This window comes from Myotis davidii, unplaced genomic scaffold (assembly GCF_000327345.1).
Source record: "Myotis davidii unplaced genomic scaffold, ASM32734v1 scaffold64, whole genome shotgun sequence".
NCBI lineage: Eukaryota > Metazoa > Chordata > Mammalia > Chiroptera > Vespertilionidae > Myotis > Myotis davidii.
Genome location: NW_006296226.1, coordinates 2,775,427 through 2,795,711, shown reverse-complemented (window position 1 = coordinate 2,795,711; position 20,285 = coordinate 2,775,427). Strand labels below are relative to the sequence as shown.

At 47.0% G+C, this 20,285-nt stretch overlaps 1 protein-coding gene across 10 annotated transcripts in view; it reads right to left on the bottom strand.

Moving 5' to 3' along the window:
• AKAP2 (A-kinase anchoring protein 2) overlaps positions 1-20,285 on the bottom strand; it is a 317,252-nt gene that overhangs the window by 182,758 nt on the left and 114,209 nt on the right. For 8 of the 10 annotated variants that reach the window (XM_006771163.2, XM_006771165.2, XM_006771162.2 and 5 more), the window contains 3 exons: positions 10,871-10,985; positions 9,986-10,007; positions 4,604-4,705 (listed from right to left, as the gene is read on the bottom strand). In XM_006771163.2, the coding sequence (XP_006771226.1) occupies positions 4,604-4,705; positions 9,986-10,007; positions 10,871-10,985 (239 nt within the window). The remainder of the gene's footprint in view (positions 1-4,603; positions 4,706-9,985; positions 10,008-10,870; positions 10,986-20,285) is intronic. The other 2 variants (XM_006771166.2, XM_006771170.2) reach the window with 1 other exon arrangement.

The window sequence follows — 20,285 nt, the reverse complement described above, 5'->3', positions numbered from 1 at the left end:
GGACACCAGACACAGTAAGTGGACGGGGAACCAACTGACATGATTCCATTTCAGAACCAAGCCAGGGGTACACCAAACAAGAGACTTCGGGAAGGATGGGAATTCAATCATTGCTAGAGCCTTTGACTCAGGCGTCTCTCGGCTCACTTCCTTTGACTCACTGTGCTCCGTGGGAGGAGGCCCAGGCCGAGCAGCCACACGTAGAGTATAAAATGACGCCCCCACTGCCATGAGTCAGTAAGACGGGAGGTGTCAGAAGGAGGAAGAAACACAGAGGGTCTGAATTGCCATCCAGATGACACCCCATCTTGGTCTCACTTTCCCCATTTGCACGGTGAAGGGTGTCCAGCTTTGATATTCTGTGGTGCCGTGAACAGCACGTATCTCCCGTGCCAGTGATGTGGCAAGTACGAGAGGAGGTAGTAGGCAGGCAGAGCATGGAGTGAGAGCATCCCAATATGATAAACATTCAGTAGCGGGCGTCACTTCCGGAATGTGGAAGAGAAGCAATGCACATGCTTGGCTTATTGAATGGGACACATATATGTGCAGTCTTGTCCCTTCAGGCATATGACTATGCATATACACATATGATCACATCCCTTGAGGCGGGAAATATAAAATTGACTATTGTGACGTCAATAACAATGAAAAACAAGGGAATTAACTCCAAATAGATTCTCCCCTTCATCCCAGAGAGTAATCTGTAACTTCGGAAGCCAGTAATAAAAAATTTCTTTGAATAATGTTTTCCAAGGACTCCTTAGTAGTATTGGCAAATATGTGATGTTGAAGGATAGCAAAAGCCTCTTTCTCAAATCTGATTTTGCTTCCATTTTTTTGGTCAGGAAGGATGGTTTTCAGTCTGAAAAGTGCCAGCACGAGCATCGCTAGGAGGGAAGTGAAGGCTGGAAAATAAGGAAGCACCAGGGATATAAATACTTTCTGTACTTTGGGCTTGGGCCCCAGCTCCCCTACTCATGGGCTTGTCTCAGGAGCTTGAGGTGCTGGGGGCAGACACTCAGAAGTTCTGATTTTCAAAAATGAGGAGGGAATTCCATAAACGACATAGAAGTGAGTTTGACACCATGGGGCTAAATGCAAAGAGCAGAGGCCACCACGAGCCAGCGTGGGTCCACCAGGCAGAAGCTGTGCAGATAAATCCCATATTCTTTCCTGTTCCAGGTTTCAAGACAGATTAGGCAAGTGCCAGAGACTCAGCACATCTGGATCCTCCTCCAGGCCCTTCTATTCCTGTGGACAAGACAGAAACATGGGCCTCGGGTGTGAGGACCACTGCCAGGACCTGTTCCTTGTTGAATGATCAGGCCCCACAGGCGGCGACTTCGGGTTCCCAGGGGCCAGGGGACCCCGAGGTGTGCTGGCAGGCCTCTGACTCCGGGTCCAACTCCGCAACGTTTTGATCAGTGAAATGATTAAAAATAAGGAAGGCTTGCTTTCCAGATTTGAGGTGAGAAGAAAAGTTAGGCTATGAGGTGCCACAATCACAAGCGATAAAGACATCGACAGAGGTTTTTTCTGCTTTTAGAACTGTTAAGCCCTTTATTCAAATGGAAACTAATACAGAAACACAATATGTAAACACGAGCGTGGAGGAGCTGCTGTTTGAAATGGGAGAGAACACAGGAGCTCCGACTACCAAACGCCCTTACATGCTCCCCTCCCGCCTTCCACTGAGGCTCCCACACGTGTAAGGGACAATCTAACAGGAAGGAACTTAACAGTCATATCTAACCTACAAAGGGCAGAAAGATGCATAGCTCATCCTTATTTTTGCCTTTTGAGATTAAGAAATAAAGATGTTTGTAGGTTCTTCTGCATGTGAGCCATTGTGGGAAGAGACTGCAGGTCCCACCTGAATGGTTCAGGAACAGTGACCACACCAGGTGAGGAAAGGAGGCTGAGCGGAGGCACATGCGAAATGACTCTGAGGCTTTCCTTTAGAACCTGCAGCTGAAAGGCCATGGAGCCAACTCCAAGGAAGTGAGTCACAGGATCTGGGGCCTCAGGTCCTGCTCCGTAGGGGGTCGGCCCCTCCCAGCATGGGCAGGGCAGCTCAGAGCATTTGAGGAGGACCAGGGCCAGTGCCACGTGTTCAGAGCGGAGGGACAAGGGTGATGGAGGGTGTCTCAAGGCAATCTCAGCCTCTAGGGACCAGCTGAGGAGACCTGGCCCCAGGGGATGCAAACTGAGGATCTGGGACAGACAGGAAATGATAGTCATTTTCAAATGCCTGAAGGGAAATCAGAACTAGGTTCTGAGAGGCTCCTGGGGGCAGGATGAGAACCACTGTGGGGGGCAGGGGGGGGGCGTGGGGGAGCAGCAAATGGTAGCTCCATCAGAGGAAGGACTTCCCACAAATCAGAACCAATTATAGACAGAAGGGGCCACTGGAGGAGACCCAGCTCCAGCCACAGAGGTGAGTGACCACGGCTGGAGGGCCCCCTGGCAGGGCGGCTACACCCTGACTTCAGTGTTTGAAGAACTGATTGGAGTAGACGCCTCCTAATTCTGAAGAGCGACGATTCTAAATATATTCTCATTATTCAGAATCCTAAACCTCCCGAACTGCAAATGACAAGATCATTTGTCACAATACTGAGTAATGACAAGTGACATTTACAAAAGTGGCCCTAAGTTTGTGCCAATCTCCACAAGGACATTCTTAAAGCAGGATGGACAAGATGTAGGAAAATTCTATGATGACTGTCATTAGCTGGCATGCTATCCATGCTCTGGGTCGTCACCACCATTGATAATGAACCTGACCCTCTACTCCCAAGCCAGCCTGGACAAAGGTGGGCACTACAGCAAATGTAATTCCTTCCACCACTCCACTCACATGTATCCCCATAGCAGATGCATTTATGAAAATCAGACCTTTAAGAAATAAAAGTATATGTAAACTTATTCTTTAAAATATCCAGATAATGTAATACTTTTAAAAAATGCATTTGCTTTTTGGATCACTGTGTTTGCAGTACCTCTAAATGTGAAGGATGCTAGGCTGTGATGGTAGGTGGATGCCTACACACACAGCACAACAATCACATTCACACACCACTCTTGAATTTAATACTCTTTGACCACCAACACTATGCAAACCTTCTTTCTGTCTCTTAGTTCTCATGCACTGCCCCCACTCCCTCCACGAGCTGCCCCATCTGTTGGGTCCCACTGCATGTCCTGTGAGGTGCGGGAACCTGTGGCGAGGGGCCAGAGAGCCTTTTACCCTCAACTTGGAAACTATCAACACCCACGACTCCAACAACAAGCAAGAAGGTGTGTGACTTTTGAACAGTTGTTCCCCAAGTTCATAAACAAAAGTACATGTAAACTTATTTTTTAAAACATTCACTTTGGAGCCTGAGGCACAGGCAGTGATTCCCTTATAGCACAGCTGCAGGCTGCAAGTTCTGGTTTATCTGTCCTGGAACTATCCAGGGAAACGTGGACCGGACCTGGGTTTGACCAGACACCACTTCCGGTCCCACCCAACCCTAGAATTCTGTGCATCTGTACGTATAGTGATATGCTAAGATGTTTGCAGACTAAACCCAGTAGATGTTTAAATGTAATCAGTGCAATAGACAAGTAGGTCAATACTTATTTGCTGGTTCATTTTACCTTTGCATTAAAATAAGGAGCGGTTATTTGCTTCGTAAAATATTCAGGTTGGCCCAGATAAAAGAGTTCCTCTGGCCTTAAAAGTCCACGATTGTTTTGTTTCCTATCAGGTGTTATTATGTGATTTATTTTCAACATAAACGCACCTAGATTATGGGAAGCAAAACATTTGACATCATATTTGAATTCACCCACACTGTCACTAACTGTGCAACCTTGGCCATGCACTGTTTCATTTAACCCCTGACGCTCGGGGCATTTCTGCGTAGAGCAAACAGATTGACAGGCAGTCATTGTTCATGCACTTCTGTTCTGACGGCTGAGGCACGTTCACCTTGAGCAGAGAAAGGTGCAGCTCTCTCTGTACTTATCCTCATAGATGTATTATTCTCCAAGATTCACAGTTGGAGAAACATTAGCCAGAAGCATATGTTCATTAAATTGCTACTCTCCCTCCCAGTATATCACAGTTGCTAAGAAATAACTCCAGAAATGGGAAGACTTGGGATTATATGTTCACAAGACACAAACAGCTCGATTCCCAAAGGATTTCGGCAACATATTCATACACTTTGAAAACACTTTCCACCCAGCTCCCATCACAGCTCATTTGATCTGGTGTATTTCAACATGGAAAATAAAAATCCCTGGAGGCAGGGTACAGATTAACTTTGTAAAAAAGACATAAAAACCGCAAACTCAAGACACAGACTCCTCTGAAGTGGGAGGGAAAACACCTATAGCCTCAATATTCCCTCCTATTCGGTCCCCAGTCAGTCATTGGGACCCAGTGCCGACCCCGTGCGGCCACTGCAAATTCTACGCCTGAGGCTGGACTGAGGACAGGGTCCCTCTCTGCGAGAATCCCTGGACACCCCCCATTAGTAAAGTGCAGAGAAACGCAGGCCCCAGGGCCAGTCCTGGCATCAAAACCAAATCACTCCCCAGGACTTACCAGCTGCTCTGCTGGTCCCGTCCTGCCCAGGTGACGGTTCTGCTGTTCGTGAATAGAGGATTGGCAGGTTGGGGAGCTGGGAGGAAATGCAATTTACTGCATCTGGTAGCAGAGAACAGGGAATACAATTAGGCACAGTGTCGGGAGGCCCAGTGGGTGCACTGCCGAGACAGCAGCTTGTCTGCCCTACATAATGGGGCTCCGAGGCGGGTGCTGGGCGAGAGGATCAGGGTGAACAAAGAGAAGCATTTGCCCAGTGGCTGGTATTCAGCGGAGTAGCTGAGGCAGGAGGGATCCTGGCCAGAGAGCTCAAGCCCAGGACTGCTCTATGTATTAAAAGAGTCATCGGAAAGCTCTAGATTCTAAGAATACAATGAGTTCAGGGTGGGGGAAAATGAGATGGGCCGGGATTATCAACTTGCTGGGATTGACCAAATATGGGCCATCACACTAGCAATGTGCATTCAACAGTAATGAAAAGTAGGTCTGGGGCTCATTCCCTGAACCGGAAATACAGCCTGATGTGCCGGATTCATTCAGAAGACCAGTTTTAGATGCATTTTAAAAGAATTCTAGAATCTATCCCATGTTTTCAATACTTCAACTGGTGTTTTAGCCAGAAAACCCTAGGAGTCCAAATAACAACATCCAGTGAGCTCACCAATAGCTCAGTTGCAGGAAATGGAGCAAAAGAGAGAGACCAGCTCCATTTGGGAAAAAGACCTTGACAAGCCTCTTCCGGGAGGTGAGACCCTGGCAGGCATGAACCTCAGCAGGTGCCCAAGTGTCAGAGGAGAGGAGGAAGCCACTGGGGTGAGACAAGGGGAGGAATCTGTGTGTGCCCCAGAGAGAAGTGGAAAAGTGGAGTGATGTGATTTCTTCCTGTGTCATAACCATATCCCAGACCCTGGGATGCCAATCACTTACCAATAATTACATCTGCTTACTGCCTACGTCCACTGAACATCTCACAATCACCTCAAACTCAACATATCCAAAAGCAGACTCTTATCCTCACATGTCTGCTGCTTCCCCCATATTCTGCATCCCCGTGCCCTGTGGCCCTCTTGGTTTTAGCAGGCTTCTTTTTTCTTTTTGTAATTTCATGGTGGAGAGGATTGCAAACAGACACTGCATTAGGAGTAGGATTAGTTCAGGTCTATACAGAGTAGACCAATGATTTGCAACCGGTGTGCCACAGGAACTTTTAAATCATGCAATACCTGACTATTTAGACAGGGGCCTGCACCTCTTTTCCTTTAGATTGTCAAATTAAAAAATGACAACAGCCAACACAACAATAGCCACCCATTATGAATGAATCAAAATTATACCGATGTTTTTGTCAGATTGGCAAAATATACAACGTATTTTTTGGTGTGCCGCAGAATTTTAGTAATTAGTGTGTGTGTGTGCCATGAGATGAGAAAGGTCGAAACTCGCTGGTCTAGACCATTGCTGACTCACGTGTGAGTCTGACAATCCCAATGTATGGATATTGGACCACTTGGTTCTTAGTGCAAAGAGCACACTCCGTGAGTGGGGATGGAGCGGAGTTTCTCTAAGAGAATGGGTTTTTCCATATCAACCACTTGGGGAGAAGGAACAGGAAATCAGGAGTATGCAGGCCTGGGATGGGAGTGAGGCTCAGGTTACTGGCTCTCTCTGGGGCCTATGGATGCTGGAGCTTGAATCCTGGGCCAGGCAGACATGGTTGAAGACCCTTGACTGCAAGGAAGGAAGTTGGGCCATGGAGATGGCAGTAGGCTGGGAGATGGCCATAAAGACACCTGGGGCACCCATGAACATGGGCTTGGATTGGAGCCTGGCCTCTGGGGGTAGCCACATGTCTGAAGTTGCACATTATTTTCTTTCTTTCTTTTTTTAAAATATATTTTATTGATTTTTTACAGAGAGGAAGGGAGAAGGATAGAGAGTTAGAAACATCGATGAGAGAGAACCACCGATCAGCTGCCTCTTGCACACCCCCTACTAGGGATGTGCCCGCAACCAAGGTACATGCTCTTGACTGGAATCGAACCTGGGACCCTCCAGTCCGCAGGCCGACGCCCTATCCACTGAGCCAAACCAGTTAGGGCAACACATTATTTTCTATGTTGAGCTGCCCTGCCAAGTATTCCTGAACTTTGGTTGCAGACCTTACTCTCACTGTGGGAGCTGTGGGAAGGGTCTGGGCCCCAAACCAGCACAAGGCAGGACCAAGGAGAGCAGCAGCTGGTCCTGACTGGGTAGGGTAGATTGCTAACCATGATCCATGGGAAGAATGAAGCAGCAATCTGGGGCGAGAGGGCCAATTTAGGGCACAAGAGATGACCAGCGCAGATCTATAGAACTTGTGACTTCCAGAAATCTGTGGATGGGGATCTCAGTAAACTTGACTTCCTGCATTTAAATGAGGTGCAGGCTCAAGACATTAAGACCAGGTGAGAACTCATGGACTGGTCACACACCAGTGTCATACAGCAAGGGCTGAGGTGGGGCCAGAGCATATTTCTCTTGCCAGTTCCCATCCTGGGTTTCACACAAGCTCCTCTGTGGGTAAAGAAAGATACTGTATGCAATTCATAGTTACACAAGACACAGAGTCTACTTAAGACAGTAAAAACCACCCACCCAATTGATGAAGATGCCGCTATATAACAAGTGTGCAGATGGGGTGGGGGAGGAAGAAGTAAGGAGGGTTCAGAATGTATATGGCTGGGAAATTCTACTCATGACTAGAATACATTGCTCTTGACTACCAGGGCTACCATGTGGTCAAAGCCATGGGTGGTCCAGCGGTACAGAACCCTCATTTCCTCTGGCATGCACCGGTGGGGGTGGGGGGTGGGGGGAGGCAGTCACAGGGTGCCTGAAGTGGGGTCATGACACCTGCAAACACCCGCAGCCATATCCTTGGCACCTCATTCCACTCGGGCTGCTCTTGCTAATTATCTGTGGTCCTTGTACAGTTAGTTATATAATCTGGTTGGCCTTGGATTCTGTAACCAGTGTGTTTCAGAAGTTGGGTATTTTTATTAAGGTATTATTAGCCTCCAATCATTTTGTGTTAGTTCTTGAGCAACAACAGTTGACGGATTCTAAGAGGGTCTTGGCAACTCTGAAGTCAAAGGGGCCTTGGGAATGAAAGACAGAAAATAATCAGATGCCTCACAATCCCTTCCCTGGACGTACCCCAGTTTTTACCCTCAGACCACAGAGTGACCTAAACATTGGCCACATTCTTGGAAGGATGTGTTTCCTCCTTCACACTTTTCGTTGCCAGTAGACGTGGTGTGATGAAAAGTACCCCCAATCCCCTAAGTTAGAACCAGAGGTGGCAGGAATCATAACCCAGGGTGACAGGTAAGGCCATTTATTGGGATCCCTAAAACTTTACATCCTCTTAACTCTGAGGTCACCTATCTTGTCAAAAAGTGACAGAGGACAGAGTCCTAAAGGCAATTTCTCTGCAAGCTCTCAGGTTTCTCACCCCTCTTGGAAATGCTTGGGTGACCAGATGACAGTAGTGGGAAGTAGTGCAGGAAAGACAAGAGAAGTTCAGTGAGAAGGAAAGAGACAGTGGCAAGAGTGTATAATGAGGCTTCATTTTTGCTTATTAACATGCCATGGAATATGTGGGTCTCTGTGGCCCACAGAGGCTTTCAGGGACATGACATGGAAGGCTCTTCCCCTTCCCTAATAAGAGAAAGAATTCCAGGAAAGGTCCTGGTTTGAGGAGAGAGAGAGAGAGAGAGAGAGAGAGAGAGAGAGAGAGAGAGAGAGAGAGAATATGAATACATAAAAGGTCAGTGTGCACCCTTCTGGTATATGGGTGTCTAGGGTTCAATGTCCCAAGCCCCATCCCAGCTGACACTTACTGCACTCCTGCTGGCCATGTACTCTGCCTCTGGTCTTCCCTGGCACCCAGGAAACCACTATTTTTCCCATGCTGCCTCTGAAATCCCCCCAAACAGGAAAGGTCACATCCTCAGACCATGCTCCACCTCCAAAGCACAGAACAAGAGCCCCGATTTGGCCACACCCTAGAGAACATTCTAGAACTATCATAGGTTCTCCTAGGGTCTCTGCTGGCTCAGCCCTGACCTGTCTCTGCCACATGCACTGGGAGAGTGAGATTTGATTTAATACCTTCCAAAGATCACCTTGCCGGCCCGAATCCAGGTCCTCTCGCCCTACTGGCTTGGAGGGGGATTGGGGGGGGAGGGGGGGACCAAAACCACAGTACGTTTTGTTTCTGAAGTCAGAATTATTCTTAGTGCAAGGTTCTTTGCTCATCCAGAGAAATACATGACCCATCCCTTTTCCCATATATTTCCAGGTGACATTGGGCAAACACTGATGCCAACTCCTATTCTGGCTCCTGATTCTCTTCCTAGTGTAGAGGTTGACTCTATAAGAACCAAATGAGAGATCAACCAAAGGTCTTGTATGTATGCATATGAGCAAAACCAATCGACACAAACAGTAGTGGGGTGAGGGCTTGTCCTTGCGGGTGGGGGTGGCAGGGGAGAGGTCAATGGGGGAAAAAGGAGACTCATGTAATACTTTAAACAAAGAATTTTTTTAAAAAAGAGAACCAGATGAGCAGATGGATCTGATCCTTCTCACATGTCCTACATTTCGAAGCAGGTCTAGCTGAGGGCCAGAGTGAAAGTGGGAATCGAGTGGGTTTCCTAAGTTCGTAGCTGACGATTTGGGGAGCAAGATAAAGAAAGAGAAGCTCACAACCCCAAGTTCATCGACATGGTCCTACGGAAGGAGACAGAGGCAGGGGCAAGGAAGGGAAAAGAGAGGAGAAGGCCCCCTCCAGCCAGGATGCGGGGCAGGAAGCCAGGGCCTTGCTCCCACATCTCATGTCCCCCCCTGTTCCCACCCCCAGGGAGAAGAGTTCGCCCAACCCCGCCTCCCTGGAAGCTGCAGAAACCGCAGTTGCCGAATCAAAGAAAAATCAGAAATACCAGGTAACAGCCTTCCGATGTGCAATGTGTGGTGACCTGGAGACCTACCCAGCAGCACAAATGAGCTCCTTCCCGCCTGAGATCTGGTCTTGATGTTAACAGTCTTTGCCGAGCATCTTTCAAGAAAAGTCCAAGCAGTGGACTCTGGGGAACGAATGGGAAGGAGGAGAGCCAGGCCAGCTGTATAAGCTGGAAACAGCGAATTGAGAGACAGTCCTTGAAGAAGGCAGAGAAGGCTCCGGACGTGGGCCTCCTCGGCTCCCTGGGAAAGGTGCCACTCTCTTTCTGATGCCCTTACACACCGACACACCACATCTCCTGCGAGCCTGTGTTAATGAAGCTAAGCTGACCAGGAGGGAAACATTCATCTACAGACGGGGCAGAGAGCGCTTACACTTACCTCCATCCGCACTGGAGAAGCTCTGCGGAAACAAAAGCAGGGCAGGGCGTTACTACACACGCGAGGAGATAACCCCTCCTCCATGTAACCCGTCTTTGTCCCCCCAGGCCAGGCCCAGTTTTGACTGTGATGGGCAAACCCAATGCTCTCTGCTCTTCTGGGAAATGTGTTTGGGATCCTGAGATTTAAGGGAAAGGTTTGCCATCCCACCTTCGACCGAATTCCTCCCGGTCGAGATTGCTTTCGATTATCCAGCCAATACCCTTGGTCATATTGAAGAAGTAATATCGGAAAATCCAATTGGAAAATTAATTTGTTTAGATTCCTTTCCTGTGACCGAGGGGCCTAAGGAAACGGGGTTACGGAAAGGGGAGAAGGTCCTGAGATGGAGTTTCCTAGCTCTCTGGATTCTCACCTCCTTGCTGCACAGCACTGACTATTGTCATATACAGTGAAATTTCATATATTTACGCTTCGTTTTTCCAATTCCTGTCTATTGGATATGGTTTTGCCTCTGGCCTTTTTATAAAGGAAAGACTTAAACTACAGCGATGGGAGCATGTTTAATCTGCTTCATAAGAATTGGTTTTAGGATTCTAGAGTCCAACAGAAGATGACTTCTCAGGCATTAGACGTATGGAGAGTAGGAGATGGGGTTAATATTGAATGAGTCTCCCTGCCTCCCCCGCAGGCCAGGTGGTCCCAGAAGACAGGCCACCCTCAGCGTCAGAGCTGGCCCTGTCCTCGCACACCTGGCCCTCGTGTCCAGAGCGTGGGGCTCAGCCTTCTCCTCAGCACCAACTGGCCTTTTCTCCCATCGGCACCGTGTCCCTGAAGCTCACTTCCCCGTGGCTACAGTTTAGAGAAATCGCATGTTTCCTTCACCTTCTGAAAGTCCTTGAAGGATTTTTCCGTCTCCTTTAGTTTCTCTAGGATGATTTGCTCTTTGGCGGATATCTGGGACTCTTCACTTTCTAGCGCTTGTATTTCCTGCTCCAGCCTGGAAAACACACAAAGAGAGGACGGGTTACTGTACTGTCCTGCCACCCCAGGGCCAGAGAGCAGCTCCTTCCTGGGGGCGGGGGTGGGGGGAGAGGGCATCCTGCCAGTCCCCGTTTTACCTTATGCTGAGGTCCCAGGCCAAGGTTTTACATCACAGAGCATCCTGTGTTTTTGGCGTTGCCACTGAGCACACGTTGGCCAAAGGAAAACAACCCAGCACTGCTGCCACTAGTTCACGGCCACCACTTTGCAAAAACACTTTGCGATATGCTCAACACCCACATGCTTCATTTGGAGGTAGATATTTTTACATAGCAGAGGACAGAAGAGCTGAAGGCAAACAGCTTCATATTCTCCCAGTTATCTCGGAGTAATTGCTCTCCTATCAGCTTAGCCAAAGTGTGAAGTGCCAAATCTTACTCTGCCCGGCTGGTGTGGCTCCGTGGTTGAGCATCAACCCATGAACCAAGAGGTCACCAGTTTGATTCTCGGTCAGGACACACGCCTGGGTTGTGGGCTCAATCCTCAGTAGGGGGCATGCGGGGGGGCAGCTGATTCATGTTTCTCTCTCATCTTTAAGGGGGCGTGCAGGAGGCAGCTGATTCATGTTTCCCTCTCATCTTTATTTCTATCTTTCTATCCCTTCCCCTTCCTCTCTCTCTAAAAACCAATAAGAACATATAAAAAATAATAAATAATAAAAATGAAAGAAAGAGCCAATCTTAATCAAAGGAAATATGCTGCCAAGAAATGGTTGGTGGCCAGTACCCTGGAGAGCCTGCGGTCATCTCCTTCTACCACCCGAAAGAGAGGAGATGAATTGGACTGAGACAGTAACCCCTACTCTTCTGGAACTTTCCTCAGTTTTCACAGCCATCCTATATATATATATTTCCTGAAAGGGAAATTTCAGCATTGCCTGGAGACTCTGGGAATATTTCAGAACAGCAGCAACAGTTATGATTGGGGAAAGTCTCAGCAGCTGTACTCTTTCAGTAAAATGACCGTAATAAATTAACTCTTATTGAGCAGTATGTCTGTGCCAGGAATTGAGCTAAGAATTCACAGGGCTTATTTTATTTTACCTTCCCAATGACCCTAGGAGTAAGGAATCCCCATTTTACAGATGAGATCATTAAGGCTTGAGAAGGGACTTTATTTTACCTTCCCAATGACCCTAGGAGTAAGGTCCTGATCTCATCCATTTTACAGATGAGATCATTAAGGCTTGACAAGGGACCAGTTTGCTATTGCACAGCCTCAAAGCAGGATTCAAGCCAGGATGTCTAACTCTAGACCCTGCTCCTGGCCATTGTGCCAAACTCTTACCATATGGGCTCTACAGTATTCCCCATTTTCCTGCCTGTTAAACATTGAGTATGCTGGCATACTGGGATGACACCATTATGCAGCAATGCCTTTGGGGTCATGAGGGATGGATGTCCCCGCCGAAAGGACTGTAGACTATTGTGCTTCCTGAATTGTTTGGTCTGAATTTATTTGTTCACTCATTCATTCAATTTTGTTTTTGGTCTCTTTCCCCTCTGTCATGCTAGAAGCTTTGCTGCGGGTCTGTGCCTGCCTATACTAGTCCTCTCCCTTCTCCTCCTCCCCTACCATCTTCTATCTGCTGCAGGAAACAAGCTAACCAAGTCTGTTAGACTAAGACCGAAATAGTTCAGAGTGAGGTCTTCTGAGGGCTGAGGAACACCAAGACACAGGCATGGATTTATCTAGGGATGCACTGTACCCCGCTGAGGCCTTTTCTGTTTCTTTCCTAGGCATCAGAAAAACAGCCTCTGGATGGATGAGATTTGTGCATGCAGGAGGCGACCAATGGATGTTTCTCTCTCATATAGATGTTTCTCTCTCTAAAAATTAAAAATAAATTCTTAAAAGAAAAAAAATGGGCAATTTTAATTTTGTTTAACACGTTTCCAATTTTAAAAAAAATAATGTATTCTTTAAGCAGAATACGAGACCAGTGCTCTAACCCCTGAGCTATGAAGCCTCAGCTTTTTAAGCAGAATAAAAACAATAAATTGCTTTTTAAAAATGCCTTGCCCTGGCTGGCATGGTTCAGTGGTTAGAGCATTGGCCTGAGAACAGGAGGGTTTTAAAAAATATATATATCTTTATTGATTTCATAGAGGAAGGGAGAGGGAGAGAGAGAAACATCAATGATGAGAGAGAACCATTGATTGGCTGCCTCCTGCCCGAGCCTTATTGGGGATAGAGCCTGCAACCCTGGGCATGTGCCCTTGACTGGAATCAACCCCGGGACCCTTTGTTCCACAGGCCAACACTCTATCCACTGAGCCAAACCAGCCAGAGTGAACAGGAGAATTTTGAGTTTGATTCCCTGTCAAGGGCATGTAACTGAGTTGCAGGTTCGACACCCCCACCCCCCAGTGCAGGGAGAGTAGGGAAGTCAACCAATGATGTGTCTCTCTCACATGATGTTTCTCTCTCCTCTCTCAGCTGGCATGGTTCAGTGGTTAGAGCATTGGCCTGAGAACAGGAGGGTTTTTAAAAATATATATATCTTTATTGATTTCATAGAGGAAGGGAGAGGGAGAGAGAGAAACATCAATGATGAGAGAGAACCATTGATTGGCTGCCTCCTGCCCGCGCCTTATTGGGGATAGAGCCTGCAACCCTGGGCATGTGCCCTTGACTGGAATCAAACCCGGGACCCTTTGTTCCACAGGCCAACACTCTATCCACTGAGCCAAACCAGCCAGAGTAAACAGGAGAATTTTGAGTTTGATTCCCTGTCAAGGGCATGTAACTGAGTTGCAGGTTCGACACCCCCACCCCCCAGTGCAGGGAGAGTAGGGAAGTCAACCAATGATGTGTCTCTCTCACATGATGTTTCTCTCTCCTCTCTCACTCTCTCTCCCTTCCACTCTCTCTAGAAATCAACGCGGGGAAAATATCCTCACTCCTTGGGTGAGGATTAAAAAATAAAAAATTAAAATTTTTTTTTAAATGCCTCCTTTGGCCTGCTGCTGAGACGGCAGCCTTTCATAGGCTATGGCCCAGGAAAGGAGCCAGGGCCTCCGCTGCTCATGTGTCAAGTGAGGGGTTAAAGGGTAACTCCATCGATTTGCAGGCAATTCTACCAATATTTATGAAGATTGTTTGGCTGGACTTGGAGGTAGGCATTCTAAAATAAACAAGATCATGTCAAAAATGGCTGGCTTAAAAATAAACAAATAAAAGGCAAACTCCAAATAACTTGCTTCTGCCGGTGAAGCAGCCCGAGTGGTTAAGAATTCTCAGTGACCTGGTGCCCACTGGCTGGCCGACTGTCTCTGCAGCCTGCCCCTGGCACTATGGGTTTCAGGGCTCTCAGCTATATAGTTCAGGTGATGAAGATTTGGGTCATGATAGTAGGTAACTGAGAAGGAACAGGGAGGGAGAGAGAGAGAGAAAAAAAAAAGCAATGAAACTAGACTTTTGAGATAAGAACAACTAAGTTTCACCCAAAGGAAATGAATGCGGGAAATCGACAGCGTATGTAAGTCTAAGCAAGTCAGACCAAGTAGCAAATTTCTCTGCAAATGAACATGTGGGCTTGGGCCAGGTCCTCGGGCGCTGGATGGCCCAGGTCACTGTGTTTCTTTGGGAAAACTGAGTCCTTGGGGGCCAAGGAGCATCCCAAGAAACAGTGTTAGGGGTTAGTGAGAGTCATCCCAGCCGGGCTGGAAATGTAAATGCCACTGTTTCGTAGTTTCATGACTGAAATCGAATGCAGTCTTCCCTGGAGGAGCCAAGTAGGATATTGCCGAGCTAAAAATAAAGAACGGGCAGGAAGTGTAATTTATACACAAGCTTTAGGCAGAGACAGGTGCACAGAACAGCCTCTGACCAGCTCGCTCAGTTTCTTCGGAGCGAAAAGCAGACTGTCATAGGCGGTCAGGAAAGCTGACACAGTGCAGCTGTGTATGTTTAGTTTACTGGAGCTGAAGTTGCAAGCCTGGCCGAAGGGTCTTATAGTGTCTCCCTAACCCAAACAGACCATCCGCACAGGAAATACAAAGAGTCTATGGCTCTGGGAAGAGCATCGATCATTCTCTCATTTCAAAATCCATTTATGCATGCATCCATCCAACTGTTTGCAAACACCTCTCTCTATCAGTCCCTGGGTTGAGCATCAGGGACAGAGAGCTAAATCAGCCACGGTGTCTGCGTTTGAGCACTCTCGGTCAAGTGAGGAGAACAGCCAGGTAAACACATAAATTAGATGACACCCAAGCACGGCCGTCGTAAAGGAAAGAATGATGTGTTGTGGATGTATCAGCTCGGCCTGGGAGTGTGGCTGGACTCCAGCCAATTTGCCTGCCTGCCCAGTATCTAGCCCCCCTTCCCTCCATGCTAACAGAATCCGCATTTTGTTAGGGGTAGCACCGGGCTCAGCTGAAAATGTACCCACCCCAGCTTCCACTGCAGAGAAGGGTGGCCACAGGGCAGCTCTGACCAGTGAGATGTAAGTAGAAACTGTTGGGGGAGACTTCTGGGAAAGCTCCTTAAAAGGAGGAGGGCTGACATCAGTGGCCTATGGTGCTTTGTCCTTCCCCTCCTTCCTGCCTGCAGGGACCTGGTGCGAGAGCGATGTATTAGTTTCCAATTGCTGCCATAACAACGGCCACAAATATAGGGCTGACAACAATATAAACTTACTATCTTCCGCGTCTGTGGGTCAGAAGACTGACACGGGTGTCGCCAGACTATAATCAAGGAGTTGGTAGAGTTGTGTTCCCTTTGGAAGGCTCTAGGAGGGAATCTGTCTCCTTGCTTTTCTAGCTCCCAGAGGCCACCCACAGTCCTTGCCTCATGGTCCCCCTCCCTCCATATCCAAGGCCGGGAATGGTGGAACTCTCTAACCATTCTTCCCCAGTCCCATCTCCCTCTGACTCTTCTGCTGCCTCCCTCTTCCACTGTGAATGATCCTCATGATAACATTGGGCCAACCCAGATAATCCAGGGCAACAATCTCCCTATCTTGAAGTCAGTTATTTGGAGACCTTAATGCCATCTGTAACATTAATTCCCCTTTGCCAGTATTCACAGCCTCTGGGGATTAGGATGTGGACATCTCTGGGGTCCATTACTCTGCCTGCCAGTGGGAATATGATGCTGAAGGCGGAGCAGTGAGCTTGTGTCCACAGGGGCAAGAGTACACTAAGCATGGCTGAGTGCGCAGGAGGAGAGACTCTGTCTGGGTCTGGATGGCATCCTGGAGGGACTGCACCTGCTCTGGATCATGGGCTCCAGATTTCTTGTTATGAATTTAAGCTGCTGTTTTGATCACAAATGAATCCAATTTCCAACTGATACAAGGTGGTGAGATGAAGGTGACTGAGTAGGTTATATGTTAGCGGGGCCACTCTCTGACCCCTCATTGCATTACTTGAATAGTTAGCCTTCTCTCTTTCTCATTATATCTCTCTATCTCTGTCTTAATATCTCTGTTTCTATATCCCAGGTAAAGTATTTGGGGAGAATAATGTTTGTTTCCACACAAATAGATGCTACAAAAGTCACTTTCCATATTTCAGGGAGACAGTGCATTTGTTTCTATGGTGCTCCCCAAATATTTTTCATTTGTGATTCAACTTGCAAGGAAACAGCTTCCGTTTATTTAGATGAGTGTATCTGGAATCACTGCAGATCACTGGGTATCTTACTGTGAGAAAAGGTTAACAGCCCTTAAATAAACAGAGGATTTCCACTTCTCCTTATGAAAGAATAGGGCCTTCCTTGACTGTAAGGTATCAGTGGAAACTCAAGCTCATTTCATTTCTTTTCTACGTCATCACTGACAGAAATGTGGCCAGAGAAGAGAACAGTCCCTTCAAGATTTACTAAAATACAGCTCATATCCTTTCCCTTGTCTCCACCACCTCCTTCCCGAATTTCATCAAACTGCTCAGGCTGGAAGTTCACACCCTCCATGCTCTGCTCTAACCCCGTCCCAGCCCTACACCTTCCCCTGTGTTCCAGCCAAAACAGATTACTCGCGCTCCGTGAGAAAACCGGGAATGACTGCCCACTGCCAATCCATCTACTGAAAATACAACTAATGACAAAGACCAAACCCAGCTCTGTCTCTTTAGTAAAACAGTTTCCCTTAAGTCCCCTCAACCTAATGTGTTCAGTCCCCATCCAAATCCCCACAGCATCTTCAGCCCTCTTGGTACCTGGGACACCCCACCTGGTATCAGAGTATTGGAAATGTGTTTATCCCCCCAGCCTTACTACCTCTCTCCCAAGTACAGATAAAATATTGTATTTTATTCACTGTACCTCAGATTCCTCCCTCTACATATTTGTTGAAAGAATGAAAAGCAAGGTAAAGCAAGAACACACTTTTAAAGGATTCTATAGTGAAACTAGCTTGGATGTGGCGATATTAAGTATAATTTTTCAAATCTTGACTTGGTTTTGCTAACTTCCCTCAAAATATACTAATTTATATACCTCTTGAGAAAACACAAAATTGATATTAGATTGATTTATTGCTTTATCTAAATATACAGCTGGGACATAGTAACATTTTTCATTAATAATGTTGGTTTAATCAAATTTAATCCTGAATATAGATGAATGAAAATTTCTCTCTCCACAAATTTTCCTTAGCCCCTGGCAACCAGCCTCCCTCCGTCTCTTGTGTATTTATTCCATCTGGAAGCATGTGGCTCAGAATCTGGGCAGGTTGATTTCTGCTACGGAAATGATTTCCGGGCTTACACTGAGCACTGATTCCTTGAGTGTGATTCTTGTTTGAGTCTGTTTCATCAGAAATAAAGAGTTTTGATTACATGACAGTGAGATGATCTCCTTTAAACAGTACACTTCTCAGTAGCTTAAACTCTTCCCAAGAAATGTCTCTTTTCACTGGAAGAGAAAAAAGTCTCACCCAGCCTTCTTACCTCCAGCCTCCGACTCAGGCAGGCTTCTGAAGGCCAGCGCCTCCACCTGTGCACCTGACCTTGTGCAGATTCCTCTGGGATGGCACTCTATCAATTTCCCCCTCTCCCCTATAGCTTCAACCTTTCGCCAAGATGCCTCCTTCCTTTTAGTCCATAAAAAGAATCAAGTCCCTCACACTAAAAATAGGTGAACTTCTCTTGAACCTGCATCCTGTTCAAGTTACTGTTGAATCTCTCTTCCAGATTTCCCCAACAGCACTCGCCTCTTGCTGTCTCAACATCCTCACATCCCAACCACCCCTCGGCTTATTCCGCTCTGCCTTCTGCCCCACCACTCTGTTGTATACGGTCTTGTCAAAGTCCACACCTGCCGAATCTAATGAAGACCCTTCGGTGTGCATCAGCTGACTTCATTTTTAAAAACATTGTGCGGCACTCCTTCTCTGCCTCGGAGCCCATGACACCATGTTCTCCACATGGGCTTCTCTTCTATCATTTCATCAAATGTTCATTTGGTTCACTGTTCTCCTCCTCTTCCTTCTTTTCTTAACCCTCACCCGAGTATATTTTTCCCATTGATTTTTTTAAGAGAGTGGAAGGAAAGAAGGGGGGAGAGAGAGAAATAGAGAAACATTGCCACAAAAGAGACACACCGATTGGTTGCCTCCTGCACATGTCCCTACCGGGGCCAGGGATGGAACCTGCAACCCAGGTACGTGCTTTTGACTGGGAATCAAGCCCACGATCTTGGCCCATGTGTGGGCCAATTCTCTAACCACTGAGCAACTATCCAGGGCTGTTCACTTCTTGTTCCACACGTTATCCCTGGAAAATCATGCCCAGTCTTGTGCTCTAATTCCCACCCACATGCTGACATCTACCCAACCTAGATATTCAATTTCTTCCCTGAACTCCAGCTTCCATATACAATTGTATTTTCAATGTCACCCCCTGATTGCTCCACAGATATTTCAAACCCAACATATGCAAGACCAAACTCATCTTTCTGCATAAAGCTGTTCCTCCCTCAGGCATTCTTTAGCTCAGTTTTTGATACCGTTGCCAATCCATTGTACTTCAGATGGAAACAGGGTTATCATCTTGACCTCCCACTTGCTCTTCTCTGATAATCACCACACACATGTATCAGCGGCCAAGCCCTGCCCAGTTGCCCCACAGATTTCACATCTCTTCCTCTTCAGCCCTGCATGGGCTCTCTCCTTCTTCCTCCTAAATCCCTACAGCGACCTTCTAATCAATTGCTTGTTCTACTTCTACCCAGATTCATCACCCTCAAACCCAGATTGTGCCTATCCAATTGCACCCCCCTACTGAAAACCCTTCACAGATTCTATGCCTTCAACTCCTTAATCTGACACACTTTCAGCTTCTCACTTACCTCCAGCAACAATGAGTTCCTTGTAGGTCCTGCACACGGAGTGCTCTTTCTTGCCTCAATGCCTTTGCTCATACCACCCCCTCTGCCTAGATTGCCCCGGTTCCCTCTCTTTTCCTCCTCCTGAGTAACTATTACTCATTCTTTAAGAATCTGCTTAGGCACTGTCTCTTTCTGGAAGTCATCCCTGAGACCTTGCCCTTCCTCCTTGCTACCATAGCTCATAGATATATTTCATCACCAATTTTATTCCATTGTATTTTGATCAATGGAATTAAAAGCTCTTGAGGTTAATAGTCATCTCTTCTTTATCTCTCTTTGACATCAAAAGCATCTACCTAGCTTGCTTCTAGCAAGGTACCCTGCCTGCTCAGGTAAAGTTCCCAAGCAGTGTTGGTTGAGTAAATGCCTGATTGAGGAAATGCATAAATTGTTTCTCAGCTGGAAGGAGGCTCAAGTTGGACCCTTTGACACAATTCTTTCAGTCAAATATGATTCTTAAAAAACAACAAATTCAAATGAATGGCAATTCTGGACTTAGTGAAAAAGAAACTTGTGTCACTTCCTTTCTCGCAGATCAGATAATGTCAAAGGTAACTGCTCTGTCTTCTAGGCTTTTCATTCTTTCCCCCAAATATCTCCAATACATAATTTCACCTGACCCCGTGTGTGTGTGTGTGTGTGTGTGTGTGTGTGTGTGTGTGTGTAACGCACTGTTCCTATGTCCTCTGGGGCTCACCTAAATAAACCCACAGGTGGACGACACAGATATGCAGGAACTGGGCCAGAAGGATGGAGAGTCTCAGCATTAACTCTGTTTCGCCCTATGATTCTCTTTTGCGTTCGCCCCTTCATGCAGGAAGCATCCGGTGTGCATAACTGATTGTAAAAATTGTGAAAAGTGTTTATGTGGCGCATTCCCCTCTTCCAAACAGTTTACTCACTGTTTGTGCCTAAACAGCAC